We start from the raw sequence: 24,895 nt of genomic DNA, 5'->3' as shown, positions 1-24,895 counted from the left end.
TCTGACATGCACTGTCAACTGTGGGACCTTATATAGACAGGTGTGTGCCTTTTCAAATCATGTCCAATCAATTGAATTCCCCACCAGTGGACTCCAATCAAGTTGTAGAAACATCTCAAGGATGATCAATCGAAACAGGATGCACGTAAACTCAATTTCGAGTCTCATTGCAAAGGGTCTGAGTACTTATGTAAATAAGGTATTTCTGTTTTATATTTTTAATACATTTGCAAAAGTTTCTAAAAACCTGTTTTCACTTTGTCGTTATGGGGTATTGTGTGTAGATTGATGAGGATTTATATTTATTTAATCAATTTTAGAATTAGGCTGTAATGTAACAAAATGTGGATACTTGCGTACAAGGATTTTCTCAGAGCTGCTTATGAGAACCTTAACGACTTTGTACCTAGCCAGTGGGCATCCCGGTGGGGTACCCCCACCCAGGTAGTGGCAGTGCCTTCAACACTAGCTGCAGTAACCAATGGGGAGGGGGTCACAGTCGGACAATCTGGGAGGGGGTCACAGTCGGACAATCAGAGAGGGGGCAAATTATTGTGTTCCTGGTGGCACAAAATAATCAAAAGTCTGACTGCAAAGCGATGCTTGGGAAAATGGTCACAACGGGGGACCAGCATGTGTGTGTTTCAGGGCAGGGGGGTGTATCTGAGCTCCATCAGATTGGACTTGACATTGGTTAATCAAATCTCCCCATTCTTGCTACATTTTGCCTTCTCAAACAGGCTCGGGGATGGAACAACTGTTGAACATCTGAGCTTGTGGTTGTTTGTGGGGGAAGGGTGGGGAGTGTGTGTGTGTGTGTGTGTGTGTGTGTGTTGTGTGTGTGTGTGTGATGTGTGTGATGTGTGTGATGTGTGTGTGTGTGTGTGTGTGTGTGTGTGTGTGTGTGTGTGTGTGTGTGTGTGTGTGTGTGTGTGTGTGTGTGTGTGTGTGTGTGTGTGTGTGTGTGTGTGTTGTGTGCGTGTGAGTGTGTATCCCACATCTGTTGATATGGAGTAATTATGTTAAGGACAATATAAAGTAGGATGAATCACAATAATTGTTTGCCAAAAATCTAATTTTTTTTAATGGCTCCAGGTTATAGGGTTAGGGTTACATTAACCAACCCTAACCCTAACCCTAACCCTAACCCAATCCAGGTTATAGGGTTACATTAACCAACCCTAACCCTAACCCTAACCCTAACCCAATCCAGGTTATAGGGTTACATTAACCAACCCTAACCCTAACCCTAACCCAATCCAGGTTATAGGGTTACATTAACCAACCCTAACCCTAACCCTAACCCTAACCCAATCCAGGTTATAGGGTTACATTAACCAACCCTAACCCTAACCCTAACCCTAACCCAATCCAGGTTATAGGGTTACATTAACCAACCCTAACCCTAACCCTAACCCAATCCAGGTTATAGGGTTACATTAACCAACCCTAACCCTAACCCTAACCCAATACAGGTTATAGGGTTACATTAACCAACCCTAACCCTAACCCTAACCCTAACCCAATCCAGGTTATAGGGGTTACATTAACCAACCCTAACCCTAACCCTAACCCAATCCAGGTTATAGGGTTACATTAACCAACCCTAACCCTAACCCTAACCCTAACCCAATCCAGGTTATAGGGTTACATTAACCAACCCTAACCCTAACCCTAACCCTAACCCAATACAGGTTATAGGGTTACATTAACCAACCCTAACCCTAACCCTAACCCTAACCCAATCCAGGTTATAGGGTTACATTAACCAACCCTAACCCTAACCCTAACCCAATCCAGGTTATAGGTAACACTCCTTAGCAGGAACTGCATACATTATTATGTATATTATTTGTTAATTGGGGAAATAAATTCAGATATGCAAGATTTTTTATATATACTGTGAGGGCGTTGGAAATGCTTTTGGTGGTTGATCTGCTTCTGTTCTGTGGGTGGCACTGTGTGCTCTTTTCAAGGGATGGGTCCCAATCTCGCAAAGGCCCTAGGATCCAGGGGGACATGGGTGGTCTACCATTATTATGGTGGGAGATAATAATACGGTTTTAAATACCTCAATGGACCGTAATGGAAATCACACTACAAACTATCACCCTCATGCACGAATCAAGAATATCATGGATATATTAGAACTAGTGGATATATGGAGGCTGAAGACTCACTGTATATATATTTTCTGTTGTATTTCTGACTTTATGTTTTTTACCCCATATGTAACTCTGTGTTGTTTTTATTGCACTACTTTGCTTTATCTTGGCCAGGTCGCAGTTGTAAATGAGAACCTGTTCTCAACTGGCTTACCTGGTTAAATAAAGGTGAAATAAAAAAAATAAAAATAAAAATCCTGACCTAGTGAGATATACACGGCGAAGACTCATCATGGATATATCCTGACCTAGTGAGATATACATGGAGGAGACTCATCATGGATATATCCTGACCTAGTGAGATATACACGGAGGAGACTCATCATGGATATATCCTGACCTAGTGAGATATACACGGCGGAGACTCATCATGGATATATCCTGACCTAGTGAGATATACACGGAGGAGACTCATCATGGATATATCCTGACCTAGTGAGATATACACGGAGGAGACTCATCATGGATATATCCTGACCTAGTGAGATATACATGGCGGAGACTCATCATGGATATATCCTGACCTAGTGAGATATACATGGAGGAGACTCATCATGGATATATCCTGACCTAGTGAGATATACATGGCGGAGACTCATCATGGATATATCCTGACCTAGTGAGATATACATGGAGGAGACTCATCATGGATATATCCTGACCTAGTGAGATATACATGGAGGAGACTCATCATGGATATATTGGAACTAGTGGATATATGGAGGCTGAAGTATCCTGACCTAGTGAGATATACATGGAGGAGACTCATCATGGATATATCCTGACCTAGTGAGATATACACGGAGGAGACTCATCATGGAGACATTAGAACTAGTGGATATATGGAGGCTGAAGTATCCTGACCTAGTGAGATATACATGGAGGAGACTCATCATGGATATATCCTGACCTAGTGAGATATACATGGAGGAGACTCATCATGGATATATCCTGACCTAGTGAGATATACATGGAGGAGACTCATCATGGATATATCCTGACCTAGTGAGATATACATGGAGGAGACTCATCATGGATATATCCTGACCTAGTGAGATATACATGGGGGAGACTCATCATGGATATATCCTGACCTAGTGAGATATACACGGAGGAGACTCATCATGGATATATCCTGACCTAGTGAGATATACATGGAGGAGACTCATCATGGATATATCCTGACCTAGTGGGATATACATGGAGGAGACTCATCATGGATATATCCTGACCTAGTGAGATATACATGGAGGAGACTCATCATGGATATATCCTGACCTAGTGAGATATACACGGAGGAGACTCATCATGGATATATCCTGACCTAGTGAGATATACATGGAGGAGACTCATCATGGATATATCCTGACCTAGTGAGATATACATGGAGGAGACTCATCATGGATATATCCTGACCTAGTGAGATATACATGGAGGAGACTCATCATGGATATATCCTGACCTAGTGAGATATACATGGCGGAGACTCATCATGGATACATTAGAACTAGTGGATATATGGAGGCTGAAGTATCCTGACCTAGTGAGATATACATGGAGGAGACTCATCATGGATATATCCTGACCTAGTGAGATATACACGGAGGAGACTCATCATGGATACATTAGAACTAGTGGATATATGGAGGCTGAAGTATCCTGACCTAGTGAGATATACATGGAGGAGACTCATCATGGTTATATCCTGACCTAGTGAGATATACATGGAGGAGACTCATCATGGATATATCCTGACCTAGTGAGATATACATGGAGGAGACTCATCATGGATATATCCTGACCTAGTGAGATATACACGGAGGAGACTCATCATGGATATATCCTGACCTAGTGAGATATACATGGAGGAGACTCATCATGGATATATCCTGACCTAGTGAGATATACATGGAGGAGACTCATCATGGATATATCCTGACCTAGTGAGATATACATGGAGGAGACTCATCATGGATATATCCTGACCTAGTGAGATATACATGGCGGAGACTCATCATGGATACATTAGAACTAGTGGATATATGGAGGCTGAAGTATCCTGACCTAGTGAGATATACATGGAGGAGACTCATCATGGATATATCCTGACCTAGTGAGATATACACGGAGGAGACTCATCATGGATACATTAGAACTAGTGGATATATGGAGGCTGAAGTATCCTGACCTAGTGAGATATACATGGAGGAGACTCATCATGGATATATCCTGACCTAGTGAGATATACATGGAGGAGACTCATCATGGATATATCCTGACCTAGTGAGATATACATGGAGGAGACTCATCATGGATATATCCTGACCTAGTGAGATATACACGGAGGAGACTCATCATGGATATATCCTGACCTAGTGAGATATACATGGAGGAGACTCATCATGGATATATTCTGACCTAGTGAGATATACATGGAGGAGACTCATCATGGATATATCCTGACCTAGTGAGATATACATGGAGGAGACTCATCATGAATATATCCTGACCTAGTGAGATATACACGGAGGAGACTCATCATGGATATATCCTGACCTAGTGAGATATACATGGCGGAGACTCATCATGGATACAGTGGGGAAAATAAGTATTTAGTCAGCCACCAATTGTGCAAGTTCTCCCACTTAAAAAGATGAGAGAGGCCTGTAATTTTCATCATAGGTACACGTCAACTATGACAGACAAATTGAGATTTTTTTTTCTCCAGAAAATCACATTGTAGGATTTTTAATGAATTTATTTGCAAATTATGGTGGAAAATAAGTATTTGGTCACCTACAAACAAGCAAGATTTCTGGCTCTCACAGACCTGTAACTTCTTCTTTAAGAGGCTCCTCTGTCCTCCACTCGTTACCTGTATTAATGGCACCTGTTTGAACTTGTTATCAGTATAAAAGACACCTGTCCACAACCTCAAACAGTCACACTCCAAATTCCACTATGGCCAAGACCAAAGAGCTGTCAAAGGACACCAGAAACAAAATTGTAGACCTGCACCAGGCTGGGAAGACTGAATCTGCAATAGGTAAGCAGCTTGGTTTGAAGAAATCAACTGTGGGAGCAATTATTAGGAAATGGAAGACATACAAGACCACTGATAATCTCCCTCGATCTGGGGCTCCACGCAAGATCTCACCCCCGTGGGGTCAAAATGATCACAAGAACGGTGAGCAAAAATCCCAGAACCACACAGGGGGACCTAGTGAATGACCTGCAGAGAGCTGGGACCAAAGTAACAAAGCCTACCATCAGTAACACACTACGCCGCCAGGGACTCAAATTCTGCAGTGCCAGACGTGTCCCCCTGCTTAAGCCAGTACATGTCCAGGCCCGTCTGAAGTTTGCTAGAGTGCATTTGGATGATCCAGAAGAGGATTGGGAGAATGTCATATGGTCAGATGAAACCAAAATATAACTTTTTGGTAAAAACTCAACTCGTCGTGTTTGGAGGAAAAAGAATGCTGAGTTGCATCCAAAGAACACCATACCTACTGTGAAGCATGGGGGTGGAAACATCATGCTTTGGGGCTGTTTTTCTGCAAAGGGACCAGGACGACTGATCCGTGTAAAGGAAAGAATGAATGGGGCCATGTATCGTGAGATTTTGAGTGAAAACCTCCTTCCATCAGCAAGGGCATTGAAGATGAAACGTGGCTGGGTCTTTCAGCATGACAATGAGCCCAAACACACCGCCCGGGCAACGAAGGAGTGGCTTCGTAAGAAGCATTTCAAGGTCCTGGAGTGGCCTAGCCAGTCTCCAGATCTCAACCCCATAGAAAATCTTTGGAGGGTGTTGAAAGTCCGTGTTGCCCAGCGACAGCCCCAAAACATCACTGCTCTAGAGGAGATCTGCATGGAGGAATGGGCCAAAATACCAGCAACAGTGTGTGAAAACCTTGTGAAGACTTACAGAAAACGTTTGACCTGTGTCATTGCCAACAAAGGGTATATAACAAAGTATTGAGAAACTTTTGTTATTGACCAAATACTTATTTTCCACCATAATTTGCAAATAAATTCATTAAAAATCCTACAATGTGATTTTCTGGAGAAAAAAAATCTCATTTTGTCTGTCATAGTTGACGTGTACCTATGATGAAAATTACAGGCCTCTCTCATCTTTTTAAGTGGGAGAACTTGCACAATTGGTGGCTGACTAAATACTTATTTTCCCCACTGTATATCCTGACCTAGTGAGATATACACGGAGGAGACTCATCATGGATGTATCCTGACCTAGTGAGATATACACAGAGGAGACTCATCATGGATATATCCTGACCTAGTGAGATATACATGGAGGAGACTCATCATGGATATATCCTGACCTAGTGAGATATACATGGAGGAGACTCATCATGGATATATTGGAACTAGTGGATATATGGAGGCTTAAGTATCCTGACCTAGTGAGATATACATGGAGGATACTCATCATGGATATATCCTGACCTAGTGAGATATACATGGAGGAGCCTCATCATGGATATATCCTGACCTAGTGAGATATACATGGAGGAGACTCATCATGGATATATCCTGACCTAGTGAGATATACACGGAGGAGACTCATCATGGATATATCCTGACCTAGTGGGATAGATCGGGGTGCCTTGTAAGGATCCGACGGCGAGCGAGTAAACTGCCTCTTCCATCAATCCTATTAGCCAACGTTCAATCTTTTGAAAATAAAGTGGACGATTTAAGATTACGGTTATCCTACCAACGGGACATTAAAAACTGTAATATATTATGTTTCACCGAGTCGTGGCTGAACGACGACAATGATAACATTCAGCTAGCAGGCTATACGCTACATCGGCAGGACAGAACGGCTGACTCTGGTAAGACAAGGGGTGGCGGTCTGTGTATATTTGTAAACAACAGCTGGTGCACAAAACCAAATACTAAGGAAGTCTCGAGGTTTTGCTCGCCTGAGGTAGAGTATCTTATGATAAGCTGTAGACCACACTATTTACCAAGAGAGTTTTCATCTATAATTTTCATAGCTGTCTATTTACCACCACAAACCAATGCTGGCATTAAGATTGCACTGAATGAGTTGTACAAGGCCATTAATCAACAGGAAAACGCTCATCCAGATGCAGCGCTCCTAGTGGCCGGGGACTTTAATGCAGGGAAACTTAAATCCGTTCTACCTAATTTCTACCAGCATGTTAAATGTGCAACCAGAGGGAAAAAAAACTCTAGACCACCTTTACTCCACACACAGAGACGCATACAAAGCTCTCCCTCGCCCTCCATTTGGCAAATCTGACCATAACTCTATCCTCCTGATTCCTGCTTATAAGCAAAAACTAAAGCAGGAAGCACCAGTGACTTCGGTTAATAAAAAAGTGGTCAGATGACGCAGATGCTAAGCTACAGGACTGTTTTGCTAGCACAGACTGGAACATGTTCCGGGATTCTTCAGACAGCATTGAGGAGTACACCACATCAGTCACTGGCTTCATCAATAAGTGCATCGATGATGTCGTCCCCACAGTGACCGTACGTACATACCCCAACCAGAAGCCATGGATTACAGGAAACATCCGCACTGAGCTAAAGGGTAGAGCTGCCGCTTTCAAGGAACGGGACTCTAACCCGGACGCTTATAAGAAATCCCGCTATGACCTCCGACGAACCATCAAACAGGCAAAGAGTCAATACAGGTCTAAGATTGAATCGTACTACACTGGCTCTGACGCTCGTCGGATGTGGCAGGGCTTGAAAACTATTACAGACTACAAAGGGAAGCACAGCCGCGAGCTGCCCAGTGACACAAGCCTACCAGACGAGGCTAAACCACTTCTATGCTCGCTTCGAGGCAAGCAACACTGAAGCATGCATGAGAGCACCAGCTGTTCCGGATGACTATGTGATCACGCTCTCCGTAGCCGATGTGAGTAAGACTTTTAAGCAGGTCAACATTCACAAGGCCGCAGGGGCCAGACGGATTACCAGGACGTGTACTCCGAGCATGTGCTGACCAACTGGCAAGTGTCTTCACTGACATTTTCAACATGTCCCTGACTGAGTCTGTAATACCAACATGTTTCAAGCAGACCACCATAGTCCCCGTGCCCAAGGACTCTAAGATAACCTGCCTAAATGACTACCGACCCGTAGCACTGACGTCTGTAGCCATGAAGTGCTTTGAAAGGCTGGTCATGGCTCACATCAACAGCATTATCCCAGAAACCCTAGACCCACTCCAATTTGCATACCGCCCCAACAGATCCACAGATGATGCAATCTCTATTGCACTCCACACTGCCCTTTCCCACCTGGACAAGAGGATCACCTACGTGAGAATGCTATTCATTGACTACAGCTCAGCATTCAACACCATAGTGCCCTCTAAGCTCATCACTAAGCTAAGGATCCTGGGACTAAACACCTCCCTCTGCAACTGGATCCTGGACTTCCTGACGGGCCGCCCCCAGGTGGTAAGGGTAGGTAACAACACATCTGCCACACTGATCATCAACACGGGGGCCCCTCAGGGGTGCGTGCTCAGTCCCCTCCTGTACTCTCTGTTCACCCATGACTGCATGGCCAGGCACGACTCCAACACCATTTTTAAGTTTGCTGACGACACAACAGTGGTAGGCCTGATCACCGACAACGATGAGACAGCCTATAGGGAGGAGGTCAGAGATCTGGCCGTGTGGTGCCAGGACAACAACCTCTCCCTCAACGTGACCAAGACAAAGGAGATGATTGTGGACTACAGGAAAAAAAAAGAGGACTGAGCACGCCCCCATTCTCATCGACGGGGCTGTAGTGGAACAGGTTGAGAGCTTCAAGTTCCTTGGTGTCCACATCACCAACGAACTATCATGGTCCAAACACACCAAGACAGTCGTGAAGAGGGCACGACAAAGCCTATTCCCCCTCAGGAGACTAAAAAGATTTGGAATGGGTCCTCAGATCCTCAAAAAATTATACAGCTGCACCATCGAGAGCATCCTGACTGGTTGCATCACCGCCTGGTATGGCAACTGCTTGGCCTCCGACCGCAAGGCACTACAGAGGGTAGTGCGTACGGCCCAGTACATCACTGGGGCAAAGCTTCCTGCCATCCAGGACCTCTATACCAGGCGGTGTCAGAGGAAGGCCCTCAAAATTGTCAAAGACTCCAGCCACCCTAGTCATAGACTGTTCTCTCTGCTACCGCATGGCAAGCGGTACCGGAGTGCCAAGTCTAGGTCCAAAAGACTTCTCAACAGCTTCTACCCCCAAGACATAAGACTCCTGAACAGCTAATCATGGCTACCCGGACTATTTGCACTGCCCCCACCCCATCCTTTTTACGCTGCTGCTACTCTGTTAAGTATTTATGCATAGTCACTTTAACTCTACCCACATGTACATATTACCTCAACTACCTCAACTAGCCGGTGCCCCCGCACATTGACTCTGCAACGGTACCCCCTGTATATATAGCCTCCCTACTGTCACTTTATTTTACTTCTGCTCTTTTTTTTCTCAACACTTTTTTTGTTGTTGTTTTATTTTTACTTTTTTTGTTTAAAATAAATGCACTGTTGGTTAAGGGCTGTAAGTAAGCATTTCACTGTAATGTCTGCACCTGTTGTATTCGGCGCATGTGACCAATAACATTTGATTTGATTTGATTTGATTTGATATACATGGAGGAGACTCATCATGGATATATCCTGACCTAGTGAGATATACATGGAGGAGACTCATCATGGATGTATCCTGACCTAGTGAGATATACATGGAGGAGACTCATCATGGATATATCCTGACCTAGTGAGATATACACGGAGGAGACTCATCATGGATATATCCTGACCTAGTGAGATATACACGGAGGAGACTCATCATGGATATATCCTGACCTAGTGAGATATACATGGAGGAGACTCATCATGGATATATCCTGACCTAGTGAGATATACATGGAGGAGACTCATCATGGATATATCCTGACCTAGTGAGATATACATGGAGGAGACTCATCATGGATATATCCTGACCTAGTGAGATATACACGGAGGAGACTCATCATGGATATATCCTGACCTAGTGAGATATACATGGAGGAGACTGATCATGGATATATCCTGACCTAGTGAGATATACATGGAGGAGACTCATCATGGATATATCCTGACCTAGTGGGATATACATGGAGGAGACTCATCATGGATATATTGGAACTAGTGGATATATGGAGGCTTAAATATCCTGACCTAGTGAGATATACATGGAGGAGACTCATCATGGATATATTGGAACTAGTGGATATATGGAGGCTTAAGTATACTGACCTAGTGAGATATACACGGAGGAGACTCATCATGGATATATCCTGACCTAGTGAGATATACATGGAGGAGACTCATCATGGATATATCCTGACCTAGTGAGATATACATGGAGGAGACTCATCATGGATATATCCTGACCTAGTGGGATATACATGGAGGAGACTCATCATGGATACATTGGAACTAGTGGATATATGGAGGCTTAAGTATCCTGACCTAGTGAGATATAAATGGAGGAGACTCATCATGGATATATTGGAACTAGTGGATATATGGAGGCTTAAGTATCCTGACCTAGTGAGATATACACGGAGGAGACTCATCATGGATATATCCTGACCTAGTGAGATATACATGGAGGAGACTCATCATGGATATATCCTGACCTAGTGAGATATACATGGAGGAGACTCATCATGGATATATCCTGACCTAGTGGGATATACATGGAGGAGACTCATCATGGATATATTGGAACTAGTGGATATATGGAGGCTTAAATATCCTGACCTAGTGAGATATACACGGAGGAGACTCATCATGGATATATCCTGACCTAGTGAGATATACATGGAGGAGACTCATCATGGATATATCCTGACCTAGTGAGATATACATGGCGGAGACTCATCATGGATATATCCTGACCTAGTGAGATATACATGGCGGAGACTCATCATGGATATATCCTGACCTAGTGGGATATACATGGAGGAGACTCATCATGGATATATCCTGACCTAGTGAGATATACATGGAGGAGACTCATCATGGATATATCCTGACCTAGTGAGATATACATGGAGGAGACTCATCATGGATATATCCTGACCTAGTGAGATATACATGGAGGAGACTCATCATGGATATATCCTGACCTAGTGAGATATACATGGAGGAGACTCATCATGGATATATCCTGACCTAGTGAGATATACATGGAGGAGACTCATCATGGATATATCCTGACCTAGTGAGATATACATGGCGGAGACTCATCATGGATATATCCTGACCTAGTGAGATATACATGGAGGAGACTCATCATGGATATATCCTGACCTAGTGGGATATACATGGAGGAGACTCATCATGGATATATCCTGACCTAGTGGGATATACATGGAGGAGACTCATCATGGATATATCCTGACCTAGTGAGATATACATGGAGGAGACTCATCATGGATATATCCTGACCTAGTGCGATATACATGGAGGAGACTCATCATGGATATATCCTGACCTAGTGGGATATACATGGAGGAGACTCATCATGGATATATCCTGACCTAGTGAGATATACATGGCGGAGACTCATCATGGATATATCCTGACCTAGTGAGATATACATGGAGGAGACTCATCATGGATATATCCTGACCTAGTGAGATATACATGGAGGAGACTCATCATGGATATATCCTGACCTAGTGAGATATACATGGAGGAGACTCATCATGGATATATCCTGACCTAGTGAGATATACATGGGGGAGACTCATCATGGATATATCCTGACCTAGTGAGATATACATGGGGGAGACTCATCATGGATATATCCTGACCTAGTGAGATATACATGGAGGAGACTCATCATGGATATATCCTGACCTAGTGGGATATACATGGCGGAGACTCATCATGGATATATCCTGACCTAGTGAGATATACATGGAGGAGACTCATCATGGATATATCCTGACCTAGTGAGATATACCTGGAGGAGACTCATCATGGATTTATCCTGACCTAGTGAGATATACATGGAGGAGACTCATCATGGATATATCCTGACCTAGTGAGATATACATGGAGGAGACTCATCATGGATATATCCTGACCTAGTGAGATATACACGGAGGAGACTCATCATGGATATATCCTGACCTAGTGAGATATACATGGAGGAGACTCATCATGGATATATCCTGACCTAGTGAGATATACATGGAGGAGACTCATCATGGATATATCCTGACCTAGTGGGATATACATGGAGGAGACTCATCATGGATATATCCTGACCTAGTGAGATATACACGGAGGAGACTCATCATGGATATATCCTGACCTAGTGAGATATACATGGAGGAGACCCATCATGGATATATCCTGACCTAGTGAGATATACATGGAGGAGACTCATCATGGATATATCCTGACCTAGTGGGATATACACGGAGGAGACTCATCATGGATATATCCTGACCTAGTGAGATATACAGTGGGGAAAAAAAGTATTTAGTCAGCCACCAATTGTGCAAGTTCTCCCACTTAAAAAGATGAGAGAGGCCTTTAATTTTCATCATAGGTACACGTCAACTATGACAGACAAAATGAGAAAAAAAAATCCAGAATCTCACATTGTAGGATTTTTTATGAATTTATTTGCAAATTATGGTGGAAAATAAGTATTTGGTCAATAACAAAAGTTTCTCAATACTTTGTTATATACCCTTTGTTGGCAATGACACAGGTCAAACGTTTTCTGTAAGTCTTCACAAGGTTTTCACACACTATTTTGGCCCATTCCTCCATGCAGATCTCCTCTAGAGCAGTGATGTTTTGGGGCTGTCGCTGGGCAACACGGACTTTCAACTCCCTCAAAGATTTTCTATGGGGTTGAGATCTGGAGACTGGCTAGGCCACTCCAGGACCTTGAAATGCTTCTTACGAAGCCACTCCCTCGTTGCCCGGGCAGTGTGTTTGGGATCATTGTCATGCTGAAAGACCCAGCCACGTTTCATCTTCAATGCCCTTGCTGATGGAAGGAGGTTTTCACTCAAAATCTCACGATACATGGCCCCATTCATTCTTTCCTTTACACGGATCAGTCGTCCTGGTCCCTTTGCAGAAAAACAGCCCCAAAGCATGATGTTTCCACCCCCCATGCTTCACAGTAGGTATGGTGTTCTTTGGATGCAACTCAGCATTCTTTGTCCTCCAAAGACGGCGAGTTGAGTTTTTACCAAAAAAGTTATATTTTGGTTTCATCTGACCATATGACATTCTCCCAATCCTCTTCTGGATCATCCAAATGCACTCTAGCAAACTTCAGACGGGCCTGGACATGTACTGGCTTAAGCAGGGGGACACGTCTGGAACTGCAGGATTTGAGTCCCTGGCGGCGTAGTGTGTTACTGATGGTAGGCTTTGTTACTTTGGTCCCAGCTCTCTGCAGGTCATTCACTAGGTCCCCCTGTGTGGTTCTGGGATTTTTGCTCACCGTTCTTGTGATCATTTTGACCCCACGGGGTGAGATCTTGCGTGGAGCCCCAGATCGAGGGAGATTATCAGTGGACTTGTATGTCTTCCATTTCCTAATAATTGCTCCCACAGTTGATTTCTTCAAACCAAGCTGCTCACCTATTGCAGATTCAGTCTTCCCAGCCTGGTGCAGGTCTACAATTTTGTTTCTGGTGTCCTTTGACAGCTCTTTGGTCTTGGCCATAGTGGAGTTTGGAGTGTGACTGTTTGAGGTTGTGGACAGGTGTCTTTTATACTGATAACAAGTTCAAACAGGTGCTATTAATACAGGTAACGAGTGGAGGACAGATGAGCCTCTTAAAGAATAAGTTACAGGTCTGTGAGAGCCAGAAATCTTGCTTGTTTGTAGGTGACCAAATACTTATTTTCCACCATAATTTGCAAATAAATTCATTAAAAATCCTACAGTGTGATTTTCTGGATTTTTTTTTCTTAATTTGTCTGTCATAGTTGACGTGTACATATGATGAAAATTACAGGCCTCTCTCATCTTTTTAAGTGGGAGAACTTGCACAATTGGTGGCTGACTAAATACTTTTTTTCCCCACTGTACATGGAGGAGACTCATCATGGATATATCCTGACCTAGTGAGATATACACGGAGGAGACTCATCATGGATATATCCTGACCTAGTGAGATATACATGGAGGAGACTCATCATGGATATATCCTGACCTAGTGAGATATACATGGGGGAGACTCATCATGGATATATCCTGACCTAGTGAGATATACACGGAGGAGACTCATCATGGATATATCCTGACCTAGTGAGATATACATGGAGGAGACTCATCATGGATATATCCTGACCTAGTGAGATATACATGGAGGAGACTCATCATGGATACATCCTGACCTAGTGAGATATACATGGAGGAGACTCATCATGGATATATCCTGACCTAGTGAGATATACATGGAGGAGGATCAATCAAGCTAGACGTCTTGACTACTTTCTTACAGTGCCTTGCAAAAGTATTCATCCCCCTTGGCTTTTTAATCCTATTTTGTTGCATTACAACCTGTAATTTAAATTGATTTTTATTTGGATTTCATGTAGTGGACATACACAAAATAGTCCAAATTGGTGAAGTGAAATGAAAAAAATAACTTCTTTAAAAAAATTAATTATGGAAAAGTGGTATGTGCATATGTATTCACCCCCTTTGCTATGAACTCCCTAAATAAGATCTGGTGAAACCAATTACCTTCAGAAGTCACATAATTGGTTAAATAAACCTAAGTGTAACAGGCTGTGTCACATGATCTCGTTGCCCCGTGTAACCCAGATTGTAGAGCATGGCGCTTGCAACGCCAGGGTTGTGGGTTCGATTCCCACGGGGGGCCAGTATGAAAAAATATATATTTTTAATGTAGGCACTCACTAACTGTAAGTCGCTCTGGATAAGAGCATCTGCTAAATTACTCAAATGTAAAAATGTATATATACACCTGTTCTGAAAGGGTGCAGAGTCTGCAACACCACTAAGCAAGGGGCACCACCAAGCAAGCGGCACCATGAAGACCAAGGAGCTCTCCAAACAGGTCAGGGACAAAGTTGTGGAGAAGTACAGATCAGGGTTGGGTTATAAATAAATATCCAAAACTTTGAACATCCCACAGAGCACCATTAAATCCATTAATAAAACATTTAAAGAATATGGCACCACAACAAACCTGCCAAGAGAGGGCTGCCCATCAAAACTCACGGACCAGGCAAGGAGGGCATTAATCAGAGAGGCAACAAAGAGACCAAAGATAACCCTGAAGGAGCTACAAAGCTCCACAGCGGAAATTGGAGTATCTGTCCATAGGACCACTAAGCCGTACACTCCACAGAGCTGGGCTTTATGGAAGAGTGGCAAGAAAAAAGCCATTGCTTAAAGAAAAAAAATAAGCAAACGTTTGGTGTTCGCCAAAAGCCATGTGGGAGACTCCCCAAACATATGGAAGAAGGTAAAATTGAGCTTTTTGGCCATCAAGGAAAACGCTATGTCTGGCGCAAACCCAACACCTCTCATCACCCGGAGAACACCATCCCCACAGTGAAGCATGATGGTGCTTTAAAATGTGTTGATAGGGGACAGAATGCGGTCGGACCATCAAATGATTGGCATATACATTACTCTTAAAAAATGTCCATGTGGGAGAGGATATTAGAAATGTAATCAAAGCCTATTGGATGATAACTTGTTTTTAACTAGGAAATAATAATTTATAACTTAACATAGGAACAGCAGATCTCCTTATTGTATAGTACATTTTTAAATGTACCTTTAGAGGCCATGCAATTCAATACTCATCTTTAAAACAAAAGCAATTTAGGTCAAAAGAGTTCATATTAACAAAGGAAATGGAAAGGACTAACAGTACAGATAGATAGCAAAACAAACTGTACAATAAAGGCTCAACAGGAAAACAAAAAGAACAGGATGGAATATGGGGGAAAATGCACCAAATTATTTTAAAATCTTCAACATAGAAATGCTACCAAAAAATGATTTACTGAAACTTGTTACAAATGACGGAGTCACCCATGATTCACCAAACAATATTCTGAAAGAGGAAGCGAAGTACTTTAAGCATGTGTTTTCGTTTCAGGTAGATAATCAGATACTCAACAAGAAGTTGTCATGACTGTCGTGGGAGGATCCAAAACGAGTCAGATAAGGTTTGCAGTGGATGACTTCAACCAGACCCTCTCTCACTCACAGAGGGGGGAGGAGGGAGCTGGTGGGGGGTTGATAGCTCACACCCTGTTGTAAATCAAGGATTAGAACTTTCAGCTCTCTCCCTCTCCAATTCACACAGGAATGGGCCTTTGTTCACAAACGTCTTCCAGCCGAAACTCTAACACGTTCTAAAGCAAATACTGGAACAATATTTCTAACATATAATAATATGCCATTTAGCAGACGCTTTTATCCAAAGCGACTTACAGTCATGTGTGCATACATTTTTATGCATGGGTGGTCCCGGGGATCGAACCCACTACCCTGGCGTTACAAGCACCATGCTCTACCAGCTGAGCTACAGAGGACCACCAACATAGAACGTGGGGAATGGTCAGAGGTGATCTAAAGAATAATAATGTCATATGGGTTGTTATTTTGTGATGTCATTAAAAACATTAATAGAGGAAATACTGTAACTTGAAAAGTGTAGACACTATATTCATCCGATGCATTGTGAATGAAATATGAAAAATGATGAAAGTATTCTGGTTAAGATAGGAATGTGATTTGAGAAGCTCTAATGAGATAATTGTTTTTCATAATACTTTGCACAGTAAGTAGCCACGCCCCGAGTGAGGTCAGAGAGCGTGTCAGCATGACCGAACCGGCCCTTTCGACCAGAGTGCATAAAGGCTTGGTAGAGAAATTAACCTTTAGACCAGAAAGACGTGAAGCAACCGCTACACGTTAAAAATGGTTGGAACATATGGGACCAGAAAGACTTGAGCTGCAGCTCACGTCTAAAGTGGTTAGAACCCTGAATTTCAACACGAGGTAGAGACGATAAGTCACCTCCCGGACAATCACTGGTACGGCTGATTAGCTGTTCTGAGCAAAGTATCTAGAAAAGCGAATTTAAGTGGGACCATCCTGCTACTCTTTCCAAACCATCCTACTAAGCTACTCTCGTCACCCCACTGGGGAACCTGGACAGGGCTGGCTAGCCTCTCTTCAAAGAACCAATCTTCCAGAACGAGTGAACGGAAAATCCATGCTGTAATTTTGTTCAGGACTACATGACAAGTCATTGGAGACGGACAACTAAGAAGAAGGACCTTGTGTCCCCTTGTGGACAATCAGAGCCTTACAAGCGGGCCGTGAAAAAGCCCACCCCCTTTCAAGGCGGTCCGCTCAACACAGTGAGATACACAGCGAACCAAGGCATTCTCACGTAACTACATTCATGATATCTTCCTCCAAACGGGCGGCGGTTCGTGTGCAAGTATATGATTACTGTGTGAATAGTTCCTCAAATGTATCAACGATAAGTGTTTCTTTCTCTCTCGTTCTCTCTATCCCTCTCCATGTCGTTGTGTAACAAACCGCCATATGTTGTCGTCAGTCCGCTAGGGACCTGTTGTTAGTGTGTGTGTTATCCTGTGTTACCATTTAGTTAGCTAGTAAATAAATAATGAAACCAATTTGTGTGGTACTGAATCATAAGGAAGGCTGGGGCTTTTGCAGATGCAAGGAGGTTACGACATTCAGAATGATAATATGATACAATGTAATTATTAATAAGCTGACTGTTTATTGATGTAATGGGTATGGGTTAGGGTTAGTATATAGTTATATATATATAGTTATATACCTTCTAGAGTTTAATTCGGGAGATGGTAACTCTATAAACAACCGCTCCCGTTGTGCCCCAAATCCTAATGAATGATTCATTTATTCGGGTAACAATTAAACATAGTTGGTTAATTAGATAAATAACAGTCATCAGATTAATAAAGGTCACATCACGACAAATGTCTGATTTCATTATTACTGAAAAAGGACCCAAGTGGTAAATATAAAGATCCAGTCCATTAAAAAAAATAGGAGGTCCCTTACACTTCAGTGTTGTGATGCAAAACTTCTGGCAAAATGCATAGCACATAGAATTAAAAAGGTATTGTCCGATATTATTCATTCTAATCAGACAGGTTTTTTACATGGACGATACATTGGAGATAATATAAGACAAGTACTGGAAACAATAGAACACTATGAAAAATCGGAGAAACCAGGCCTGCTATTCATAGCAGACTTTGAAAAGGCTTTTGATAAAGTATGACTGGAATTTATTTATAAATGCCTGGAATATTTCAATTTTGAGAATCTCTTATCAATGGTTAAAGTTATGTATAATAACCCTTTGTGTAAAAGATTAAATAATGGCTATCTTCTAAGCTCTCTGGAATACAACGAAATGTCACACCCTGGCTCTGGGGACTCTATATGTTGAGCCAGGGTGTGTAGTTTCTATGTGTTTTGTTCTATGTTCACAGTCTAGTTCTTGTATTTCTATGTTGGCCAGAGTGGTTCCCAATCAGAGGCAACAAGTGTCAGCTGTTGCTGGTTGTCTCTGATTGGGAGCCATATTTAAACAGTCTGTTTTCCCTTAGTGTTTGTGGGATCTTGTTCCTTTTGGTGTGTTCCGTGTTTAACATAGGACGTCACGTTATCGTTTGTTGTTTTGTTGCTCGTGCATTCTTTAAATAAAAGAAGTATGTTCGTTCATCACGCTGCGCCTTGGTCTACTCCGTTCTACGATCGTGACACGAAATTATGATAAGTGTACTATATTACGTATTGGATCACAAAAAAATACAACTTACTAATAAAACGGTCTGACGGTGAAGTGGACATACTGTACTCGGTATTCATATCCCGAAAGAAAGAAATGATCTCACTACAATAAATTTAACCCTGAAGAAAGCACAGTGATGCCGAAACGTTTATGGTTCACCCAATAAATTACTGGGAGTTTATACACTACCGGTCAAACGTTTTAGAACACCTACTCATTCAAGGGTTTTTCTTTATTTTTACTATTTTCTACATTGTAGAAAAACAGTGAAGACATCAAAACTATGAAATAACGCATATGGAATTATGTATTTTTACCAATGACCTGCCACTGGCATTAAACAAAGCATGTGTGTCCATGTATGCTGATGATTCAACCATATACGCATCAGCAACCACAGCTAATGAAGTCACTGAAACCCTTAACAAAGAGTTGCAGTCTGTTTTGGAAAGGGTGGCCACTAATAAACTGGTCCTGAATATCTCTAAAACTAAGAGCATTGTATTTGGTACAAATCATTCCCTAAGTTCTAGACCTTGGCTGAATCTGCTAATGAATGGTGTGGCTGTTGAACAAGTTGAGGAGACTAAATTACTTGGCGTTACCTTAGATTGTAAACTGTCATGGTCAAAACATATAGATTCAATGGTTGTAAAGATGGGGAGAGGTCTGTCTGTAATAAAGAGATGCTCTGCTTTTTTGACACCACACTCCACAAAGCAAGTCCTGCAGGCTCTAGTTTTGTCTAATCTTGATTAGTGTCCAGTCGTGTGGTCGAGTGCTGCAAGAAAATACCTAGTTAAGCTGCAGCTGGCCCAGAGCAGAGCAGCACGTCTTGCTCTTCATTGTAATCAGAGGGCTGATATAAATACTATGCATGCCAGTCTCTCTTGGCTAAGAGTTGAGGAGAGACTGACTGCATCACTTCTTCTTTTTATAAGAAACATTAATGTGTTGAAAATCCCAAATTGTTTGCATAGTCAACTTACACACAGCTCTGACACACACACTTACCCCACCAGACATGCCACCAGGGGTCTTTTCACATTCCCAAATCCAGAACAAATTCAAGAAAGCGTACAGTATTATATAGAGCCATTATTGCATGGAACTCTGTTCCATCTCATATTGCTCAAATAAACAGCAAACCTGGTTTCAAAAAACAGATAAAGCAACACCTCACGGCACAACGCCTCTCCCCTATTTGACCTAGATAGTTTGTGTGTATGTATTGATATGTAGGCTACATGTGCCTTTCAAAAATTGTTTATGTAGTTCTGTCCTTGAGCTGTTCTTGTCTGTTAATATTCTGTATTATGTCATGTTTCATGTTTTGTGTGGACCCCAGGAAGAGTAGCTGCTGCTTTTGCAACAGCTAATGGGTATCCTAATAAAAAACCAAATATCAAATGTAGTAACCAAAAAAAGTGTATTTGAGATTTGAGATTCTTCAAAGTAGCCACCCTTTCCCTTGATGAAAGCTTTGCACACTCTTGGCATTCTCTCAACCAGCTTCATGATGTAGTCACCTGGAATACATTTCAATTAACAGGTGTGCCTTCTTAAAAGTTAATTTGTGGAATTTCTTTCCTTCTTAATGTGTTTGAGCCAATCAGTTGTGTTGTGACAAGGTAGGGGGGGGTATACAGAAGATAGCCCTATTTGGTAAAAGACCAAGTCCATATTATGGCAAGAACAGCTCAAATAAGCAAAGAGAAACTACAGTCCATCATTACTTTACGACATGAAGGACAGTCAATACGGAACATTTCAAGAACTTTGAAAGTTTCTTCAAGTGCAGTCGCAAAAACCATCAAGCGCTATGATGAAACTGGCACTCATGAGGACCGCCACAGGAATGGAAAACCCAGAGTTACCTCTGATGCAGAGGATAAGTTCATTAGTTACCAGCCTCAGAAGTTAAAGCCCAAATAAATGCTTCACAGAGTTCAAGTAACAGACACATCTCAACATCAACTGTTCAGAGGAGACTGTGTGAATCAGGCCTTCATGGTTGAATTGCTGCAAAGAAACCACTACTAAAGGACACCAATAAAAAGAAGAGACTTGCTTGGGCCAAGAAACATGAGCAATGGACATTAGACCAGTGGAAATGTGTCCTTTGGTCTGGAGTCCAAATTGCAGATTTTTGGTTCCAACCGCCGTGTCTTTGTGAGACGCGGTGTGGGTGAACGGATGATCTCTGCATGTGTATTTCCCACCGTAAAGCATGGAGGAGGAGGTGTTATGGTGTGGGGGTGCTTTGCTGGTGACACTGTCCATGATTTATTTAGAAATCAAGGCACACTTAACCAGCATGGCTACCACAGCATTCTGCAGCGATACGCCATCCCATCTGGTTTGGGCTTAGTGGGACTATCATTTGTTTTTCAATAGGACAATGACCCAACACACCTCCAAGCTGTGTAAGGCCTATTTGACCAAGAAGGAGAGTGATGGAGTGCTGCATCAGATGACCTGGCCTCCACAATCCCCCGACCTCAACCCAATTGAGATGGTTTGGGATGAGTCGGACTGCAGAGTGAAGGAAAAGCAGCCAACAAGTGCTCAGCATATGTGGGAACTCCTTCAAGACTGTTGGAAAAGCATTCCAGGTGAAGCTGGTTGAGAGAATGCCAAGAGTGTGCAAAGCTGTCATCAAGGCAAAGGGTGGCTATTTGAAGAATCTAAAATATAACATATTTGATTAGTTTAACACTTTTTTGGTTACTACATGATTCCATATGTGTTATTTCATAGTTTTGATGTCTTCACTATTATTCTACAATGTAAAAATAGTAAAAATAAAGAAAAACCCTTGAGTAGGTGTTCTAAAACATTTGATTTGTAGTGTAGTTCTATGGATGGTTCCAGATGTAGTTCTATGGACGGTTCTAGATGTAGTTCTATGGATGGTTCTAGATATAGTTCTATGGATGGTTCTAGATATAGTTCTATGGATGGTTCTAGATATACAGTGGGGAAAAAAAGTATTTAGTCAGCCACCAATTGTGCAAGTTCTCCCACTTAAAAAGATGAGAGAGGCCTGTAATTTTCATCATAGGTACACGTCAACTATGACAGACAAAATGAGAAAAAAAAATCCAGAAAATCACATTGTAGGATTTTTAATGAATTTATTTGCAAATTATGGTGGAAAATAAGTATTTGGTCAATAACAAATGTTTCTCAATACTTTGTTATATACCCTTTGTTGGCAATGACACAGGTCAAACGTTTTCTGTAAGTCTTCACAAGGTTTTCACACACTGTTGCTGGTATTTTGGCCCATTCCTCCATGCAGATCTCCTCTAGAGCAGTGATGTTTTGGGGCTGTCGCTGGGCAACACAGACTTTCAACTCCCTCCAAAGATTTTCTATGGGGTTGAGATCTGGAGACTGGCTAGGCCACTCCAGGACCTTGAAATGCTTCATACGAAGCCACTCCTTCATTGCCCGGGTGGTGTGTTTGGGATCATTGTCATGCTAAAAGACCCAGCCACGTTTCATCTTCAATGCCCTTGCTGATGGAAGGAGGTTTTCACTCAAAATCTCACGATACATGGCCCCATTCATTCTTTCCTTTACACGGATCAGTCGTCCTGGTCCCTTTGCAGAAAAACAGCCCCAAAGCATGATGTTTACACCCCAATGCTTCACAGTAGGTATGGTGTTCTTTGGATGCAACTCAGCATTCTTTGTCCTCCAAACACGATGAGTTGAGTTTTTACCAAAAAGTTCTATTTTGGTTTCATCTGACCATATGACATTCTCCCAATCCTCTTCTGGATCATGCAAATGCACTCTAGCAAACTTCAGACGGGCCTGGACATGTACTGGCTTAAGCAGGGGGACACGTCTGGCACTGCAGGATTTGAGTCCCTGGCGGCGTAGTGTGTTACTGATGGTAGGCTTTGTTACTTTGGTCCCAGCTCTCTGCAGGTCATTCACTAGGTCCCCCCGTGTGGTTCTGGGATTTTTGCTCACCGTTCTTGTGATCATTTTGACCCCACGGGGTGAGATCTTGCGTGGAGCCCCAGATCGAGGGAGATTATCAGTGGTCTTGTATGTCTTCCATTTTCTAATAATTGCTTCCACAGTTGATTTCTTCAAACCAAGCTGCTTACCTATTGCAGATTCAGTCTTCCCAGCCTGGTGCAGGTCTACAATTTTGTTTCTGGTGTCCTTTGACAGCTCTTTGGTCTTGGCCATAGTGCCGTTTGGAGTGTGACTGTCTGAGGTTGTGGACAGGTGTCTTTTATACTGATAACAAGTTCAAACAGGTGCCATTAATACAGGTAACAGAGGAGCCTCTTAAAGAAGAAGTTACAGGACTGTGAGAGCCAGAAATCTTGCTTGTTTGTAGGTGACCAAATACTTATTTTCCATCATAATTTGCTAATAAATTCATAAAAAATCCTACAATGTGATTTTCTGGATTTTTTTTCTCAATTTGTCTGTAATAGTTGACGTGTACCTATGATGAAAATTACAGGCCTCTCTCATCTTTTAAGGTGGGAGAACTTGCACAATTGGTGGCTGACTAAATACTTTTTTCCCCACTGTAGTTCTATGGATGGTTCTAGATATAGTTCTATGGATGGTTCTAGATATAGTTCTATGGATGGTTCTAGATATAGTGCAATAAAATGCAAATTAATTACTTAAAAATCATACAATGTGATTTTCTGGATTTTTGTTTTAGATTCCGTCTCTCACAGTTGAAGTGTACCTATGTTAAAAATTACAGACCTCTACATGCTTTGTAAGTAGGAAAACCTGCAAAATCGGCAGTGTATCAAATACTTGTTCTCCCCACTGTAGATGGGAACCAAACCAATATCTTTGAAACAGAGGAGAGTCTATTGATCAGTCAAATGACAGACAGCACATTGTTATTTCTCCACCCATAAGGCCCCTGACCAATCATCCTCACTAACTAGCTTAAACCTTAAAACGAGAACAGCGTTAACTGATTAAGTGATCCAACCAATTCCCTTAGTGAGTGATGATGATTGGCCACAGAGCAGCAAAACATCGTGGCTACTTACTGAGACTTGTCCAGACAGGTACTGTGGGGAGTCACGGAACATCCCGGGACTCATGGGGGACGTGACGGACATCGCTCGACCCATTTTCTGGGATTCAAATAAACTCGAATCTGCAGAGACAAGCAAATCTGTTTTATTTTCACTTAAAGGTTAAGGTGTGCCAGAGCTTGTTCTCTTTGACTCATTGTGTTCTTTTCACTTAAAGGTTAAGGTGTGTAAGGGCTTGTTCTCTTTGACTCATTGTGTTATTTAATAAAGCAAAGAGCTACACTACATCCAGATGTAGGCATTGTTAATGTCATGATAATGAATGTATGATGTCCCACTCACTTGATTCAAGTTGTCCATGTGTGCTCTCTGAGATACTTGGAATATCTCTGGGAAATAAACAGAAACGAAATGTACAGTCACATATTGCCCTGGTTACTGATACTGCCCTCTCTCTAGTCAAATATGGGTCAGCTATTTATTCAGAGGGTACAGAGGGGAATTATTCTACTGAAGCTGGGATGTTATCTGTGGAGCTGAGGGACTGAAGCTGCGATGTAGACTGTTGAGCTAAGGGACTGAAGGGACAGAAGCTTGGATGTTATCTCTGGAGCTAAGGGACTGAAACTGGGATGTTATCTGTGGAGCTGAGGGACTGAAGCTGCGATGTAGACTGTTGAGCTAAGGGACTGAAGGGACAGAAGCTTGGATGTTATCTCTGGAGCTAAGGGACTGAAACTGGGATATAGGCTGTGGTGCTAATGGACTGAAGCTGGGAT

The 24,895-nt window shown here is 42.3% G+C and overlaps 1 protein-coding gene across 1 annotated transcript in view; it reads right to left on the bottom strand.

The window, feature by feature from the left end:
* Window positions 1-24,895, bottom strand: part of LOC123484084 (regulating synaptic membrane exocytosis protein 2-like) — a gene marked incomplete at its 3' end in the record, with an annotated part of 105,919 nt that overhangs the window by 18,843 nt on the left and 62,181 nt on the right. The window contains exons 6-7 of the mRNA XM_045214033.1: window positions 24,459-24,505; window positions 24,129-24,238 (exon numbers count right to left, since the gene is read on the bottom strand). Of these exons, the coding sequence (XP_045069968.1) occupies window positions 24,129-24,238; window positions 24,459-24,505 (157 nt within the window). The remainder of the gene's footprint in view (window positions 1-24,128; window positions 24,239-24,458; window positions 24,506-24,895) is intronic.

The sequence above is a fragment of the Coregonus clupeaformis genome, unplaced genomic scaffold (genome assembly GCF_020615455.1).
Source record: "Coregonus clupeaformis isolate EN_2021a unplaced genomic scaffold, ASM2061545v1 scaf0187, whole genome shotgun sequence".
NCBI lineage: Eukaryota > Metazoa > Chordata > Actinopteri > Salmoniformes > Salmonidae > Coregonus > Coregonus clupeaformis.
Note: the sequence above shows the minus strand (reverse complement) of the source record. Positions and strands in the feature narration are given on the sequence as shown.